The sequence below is a fragment of the Salvia splendens genome, chromosome 19 (genome assembly GCF_004379255.2).
Source record: "Salvia splendens isolate huo1 chromosome 19, SspV2, whole genome shotgun sequence".
Classification (NCBI taxonomy): domain Eukaryota; kingdom Viridiplantae; phylum Streptophyta; class Magnoliopsida; order Lamiales; family Lamiaceae; genus Salvia; species Salvia splendens.
In genome coordinates, this window is record NC_056050.1 from 21172168 (window position 1) to 21177518 (window position 5351).

General features: G+C 38.8%; 1 protein-coding gene across 3 annotated transcripts; it reads left to right on the forward strand.

Moving 5' to 3' along the window:
* The first annotated feature begins 1841 nt into the window (after nt 1-1841).
* On the forward strand, nt 1842-5080 carry LOC121778649. 3 transcript variants are annotated; one of them, XM_042176033.1, is made up of 5 exons: nt 1842-2436; nt 2921-3028; nt 3121-3191; nt 3898-4199; nt 4413-5080. In XM_042176033.1, exons 1-4 carry the CDS (start codon nt 2254-2256, stop codon nt 4148-4150), a joined length of 615 nt encoding a protein of 204 aa, XP_042031967.1. In that variant the 5' UTR covers nt 1842-2253; the 3' UTR covers nt 4151-4199; nt 4413-5080. The 3 variants fall into 3 exon arrangements, with proteins under 3 accessions (XP_042031967.1, XP_042031968.1, XP_042031966.1); XM_042176034.1 differs by having other exon boundaries at nt 4459-5080; XM_042176032.1 differs by lacking the exon at nt 4413-5080 and having other exon boundaries at nt 1848-2436; nt 3898-4375.
* Nucleotides 5081-5351: the final 271 nt, after the last annotated feature.

Here is a 5351-nt window from a genome sequence, read left to right on the forward strand (position 1 = left end):
TAATGGAGCACAATTGAGCAAATTTTGGCAACCTGTAGACGCACATGATCGTCATTAGACAACTCTTTCTTCTGATTCTTTGAGTTTTGAGATTTTGAATTTAGAGAGAGTGAGCGGAAGATTTTAAATTATGTATTTTTTATTTTTTAGGATATTAATTATGTGGTTTTTTATTTTTTAGAATTTTAAGTTGTAATTTTATTTTATTTAATGAAGTGTGTTTTTATAAATTGAATTTATTAGAAATAAAAATTAAAAATGAAATTGAATGAATAGTTAAGGTATTAGATGGTTAAGAGATTGAGGGATGCATGTGCCGTCTCTTAGTTAAGAGATGGGGTGAAAAGTATAGTGGACCCATGAATAGTGAAGAGATGAGACGGTTAAGAGACATGGATACGGATGGCCTAATCCGTTCTAGCCCATAACAATTCCAAACACTTTTCCATGGGAGAAACTCACCTGACCACAGGCTACCCATTATGTTATCATAAGTAGTCTTAAGGAGAAGCTCCATGTTGACGACGGCCCCAGAATGCAACATCCTCACCTTGCATGGTATTGGGAGGCATAGTGGCTGCTATAAGATTTACTACCTCAGTTGGAATTAGGTGTTCAAATCTGTGCCATGCCCATCTCGAGTCTTCCACGAAAAAAGACACAGACTTATATACCAAATAATTTGGAATTGGCCTCAACACAACATTGGCTAATTTTACTTGTAGATTAGGCACCCATTTGTAAATCCAAAACTGAACTTTGGTGCCCAGCTAACATTTTTCCACATATCTGGCCAAGTGCTGCACACAAGCCAAGCCGCCAAAGTGGAGTGCAAACATTAGAAGCTATTGGATCAAATCCTGACCAAGGATCGAATTTGTATTTCGAACAACGAAATTTTCCCCATAAAGCATCCTTGTTGTGATAGAGCCCCCAACAAAGCTTCATACCAAAAAGTTTTATTCACTAAGTGTAACTTTCGTAGCCCCAAGCCCCCCCTCTGCAACTTCGCTCATTCGATTATGATCTTCCTTCTTTTCCCATACAAATCCTCTGATCACCCTCTCCATGTCATTACACATTCCCATCGGCAACTTTGTTGTCTACATTGCATAAAGAGTCATAGTGCTCAAAACTGACTGCGCTAGGGTAACTCTCCCTCTAATGACATACGAGTGACACTCCAATTTTCTATCTTCTCTAGAATATAAGCGTGAGTAACCTTGTTCACCCGTTTATGCAAGATAGGAACTCCTAAGTTATCAACTTCTCGAATTCCAAGCAGGTCTTTCAAACTTCTTTTGGCTGCCCTTGTAATCTTTTTGGAGAAGAAAAGAGTAGTCTTTGCTTGAACAATTGCAAAAAATCTCCCAACACATTCGTGATGGTCTCGGCCGTCATCATATCTGCTTGCCAAAACAAAAGTAAATCATTCTTGCACATCTGGAAAGGGTTCCAGTCTCCCACCTCCACAGCTTGTGTAATTTCATGTGGGCATCTTTGTCTCAACCCTCTAGCCACAAGATTTGCATAGTGCTAAAAGAGACACAAGTCATAATTACATCCACTAATGTTGCTGGAACTCCGGCTTCAGTCAAAGTATCATATAAGAATGCCCAGCTCACACGATCATAAGCCTTTTTGAGGTCTATCTTCAAGGACATTACTCCATGTTTCCCCCTCCCTCTCTGACTGAATTGTGTGTACAGCTTCTTGTGCAATCACAATATTGTCTATAATGTGTCGCCCAATTACAAAGCTAGCTTGAGTGGGCCCGACCGACAATATGAGGCGTGAGATTTTTCAATCTGCTAGCTATAGTCTTCGTAACTAGTTTATATGCTACGCTGCAAAGAGCAATAGGTCTAAGCTGAGCCATAACTTTCGGTGCCTCAATCTTCGGAATCAGACATATAAGTGTTATGTTCTTTTTCTTTCTTGTTTTTCTTGATTGCATTGTGCCTATTTTGTAAGGCTGATTGTCATTCGTCAACCCTGATCCTTTAATGGTGATATTTTCATAATTTAGTTTTATTTCAGGCGCAGTAAATTCATATTTTCTAGTAAAAAAAATAAGAAATACAAAAGCGGTTAAAAACTACCAACTACTTTTCAATTCTTTTTTCCCTTTTCTCAGATTCGTGGAGAAGGAACGAATTTTGAGTGATGGGTATTTAAGAGAAAGAGGAATCACAGTAAGGCTAAATCAGAGGGGTTTAGAGAGAGAGAGAGTGAATAGCCGAAGAAAGAGGCATGGCCACAAATAGTAAATCGAGTAATTTGGCGAAACTGAAGCCCGCTGTTGGAGATGGGCCTTCTTCTTCCAAACCCAGAATTGATTCCTCTGCATCCAAGAAGAAAATTGTTGGGGGATCAATCAGGAATTCAGCTCCAGATTCCAAAAATAGATCCATTTTTAGCTCTAGCTCCAAAATGGTAACGGAGAAGAATCCACTCTTTTTTCCCCTTTTGTTTTTTGGTTCTGTTATTATTTCCCCCATTTAGCTAAAATTGAGGTTTCCATTTGCAAAGATCACTACTTTACTCCCTTGATTTTTGGATTTTCTGCCTTAATTTGTGTGTGTGTGTGTGTTTTCTTATATTAATTGTTGAATTACAAGTTATTGATTTTTATTATCCAACTTGATTTTACTACCATCTGTATTACCTAATTGATTCTCTGTAAAAAATGAGGTTAATTGTTGCAAAGATTATAGCTGATCTATTAATCAATTGCCTTTTACAAACTGTTGCTGCTCTAATTTTGAGGTTTGATCCTAATGTGTTACTTGAAGGACTCAAATTTGATGGTGAATCTGTTGAAATTCCACTTGAAATCCGTTGGAATTTGCATTCGAATTGTCTGTGGCGATTTTGATTTACCTCTAATTGAATTCTGATATATATTGATCAAGCGAAGACAAAGAAAACGTCTGCTCAAACGAAAGATGATAAGAAAACTGTGAAGAGAACCAGAGAGAAGAAAGTGTATTCTTTGGCTGGCCAGAAATTTGATGTTCCCGAAGAGGTTCTGTATGCATAGCCCTTCGTTTGTATTGTTACGTTTTCTTTTGGACGAGTTCTTGCCTTACTGTGCCTTGTTTTTCGTCTGGTCTACAGCGGGAGCCATTGAGAATATTTTATGAATCATTATCCAAGCAGATTCCTTCGAGTGAAATGGCTGAGTTTTGGTGAGTTTTTTCTTTGCTATTTCATGGAACGTTTGGAGTCGATATACCTTGCTCGATTTTATATTCTTGAAGAGGACTAGATGCAGATGAGGATATCTGGCTAATAGTATAGTATGGCCTTTTGTGATGTGACTAAATAATGTTTTTGCTGTTGCTGTTGTTAGTCGATTCAATGTGAATAACATATTGTGATGCTAATTCTGCACTTCGATTACTTCACCAACATCTCATTTAATACCGAATATCTGCATTAACTTATCGTTTTGTTATGAGCTTCAAACGATCAATAGATTCTCAATCTCTTCTCTCTTCGTATTCTGCCTATTCTATTATCTGATCTTTTCCGCATATTTGGTTTTCTTCTCTGTTTTTCTATGCCTTTTTTATAGTTTTAGATTGTGTTTTTGTGTTTACTCTCCTTCTTGTATGCACTTTATAGGGAGCTTTTGTTAATTTATGATAGTCTTGAATTTTTTTGTTGAATATAAAATAATCTTGGTGTTTGTTAAGGAAAATGGGAGATATCATGAACATACCTCCGATTTTGTGAAGCATTTATAAATTTGTTACCAATCGCTCGCGGTTCATGGTCGAGAAAGAACTCGTGGTTTCTTTAATTAATAAGCTCATGGTTCTGCTGTTGATCTTGTTATATCCTTACATTGTATCATAAGGCTTAGATGAATGATAATCTCATATTTTGCAGGCTGATGGAACACGGCATGCTGTCACCCGAGAGGTCGAGAAAAGCCTATGAGAAGAAACAGAGGAAGCAAAAACAGATCCGTTCGGGAACTCCCATAAAGTCTCCACCGCCCTCCACATCTAGTAGACCCGAGAGCTCCAAAAAGCCACAGCCAGTTCCCAAGAATGGCGAAGTAAAATCTAAGAAACGGATAAAGGAAGACAGCAACGATGAGGATGATTTCGTGCTAAGCCACAAGTGGAGAAGAGGTTAAACTAACCATACTCAGAGAAAAAAAAATTGTACAACAATCATCGCTCGAGGTACACTTAGACAAGCATCCTTACACTAAGAAAAACGACAAATTCGACTCATTCTTTAACTCCGTGATGAAACAATAAAGTTGTTGTAGCAGCCCTCATTTCAAATTGTAATCTTATGATACTCCAAACTTTTTTATGTATCTTAATCTTGAATTTATCGTGTATTATTCGTTATATTCGACTTCTTGTGTGCTCGGTTCTATGTAAATGCAGATTCTTGATATTACAGACAGATTGAATGCTAAATCTTGATGGCCAGAGTTGTCTCAATCGATCTTTAAATGCTCGTTGCCAAGGCCGAGGATAGTCTCTGCCATCGGGACGTGCAACGTGACTATGTAATGGAACATCTGCAGAGAAGAAAATATAAGAAAATGCCCCAAAGGAAGCATGATCCAGGTCAGAAAACCAGATGTTAATGTTGTAGTTGAATTTAGCATACATAAATACACACATGGCTCTACATGTGACACAACACATGATATAAATATCTGCATTGCACAATAAATACACAGACACACATTGGGCTTAGAAAAAAATTTGATCTTGAATGGTGAAAACATGGTCCTACCATGAATCTCCCAAAGTTTTTATGGGATTTGAAGAACTGGTTCAATTTGCATTGGGTCTGATTGATAGAGTTTTTGTTGCCTAAATTGGAGAGTGTAGTTTGGAGCTCATTGATGGACAGAGAGAGGAGAGAGCATCCACAACAATATGCTCCTTAAATTGTCATTCCCATGGATATTTGGTAGGTCTAAGAGCATCTCCAATGGTCGGCGTCACCACCGGAGCGCCGATTTTTCGCCCACGCCGGTTTGACGCCGAACCATTGGAACCGGCGTGGGCGAAATCGGCGTCAAAATCGGCGTCGCCATGCCGATTCCCGCGCTGACGCCGGTTCCCACGCCGATCCTCACGGGCGCCATTGTGGCTCCCGGATCGGCGCCAAACCGGCGTCGGATTTAAATATTTTTTTTTTTTTTTCGCAAAACACAATATATACGCGCGTTGAACCTCATTTTCATTCGCACCACTTGTTTTAACGAGTACTCTCTCTCTACCTTACTTTCTGTACAAGATCAATAACGAGCAATGGAGAACAACTACGAAGGTACTCCAGTTAATCCCGGGGGATGGTCTCAGACTCCC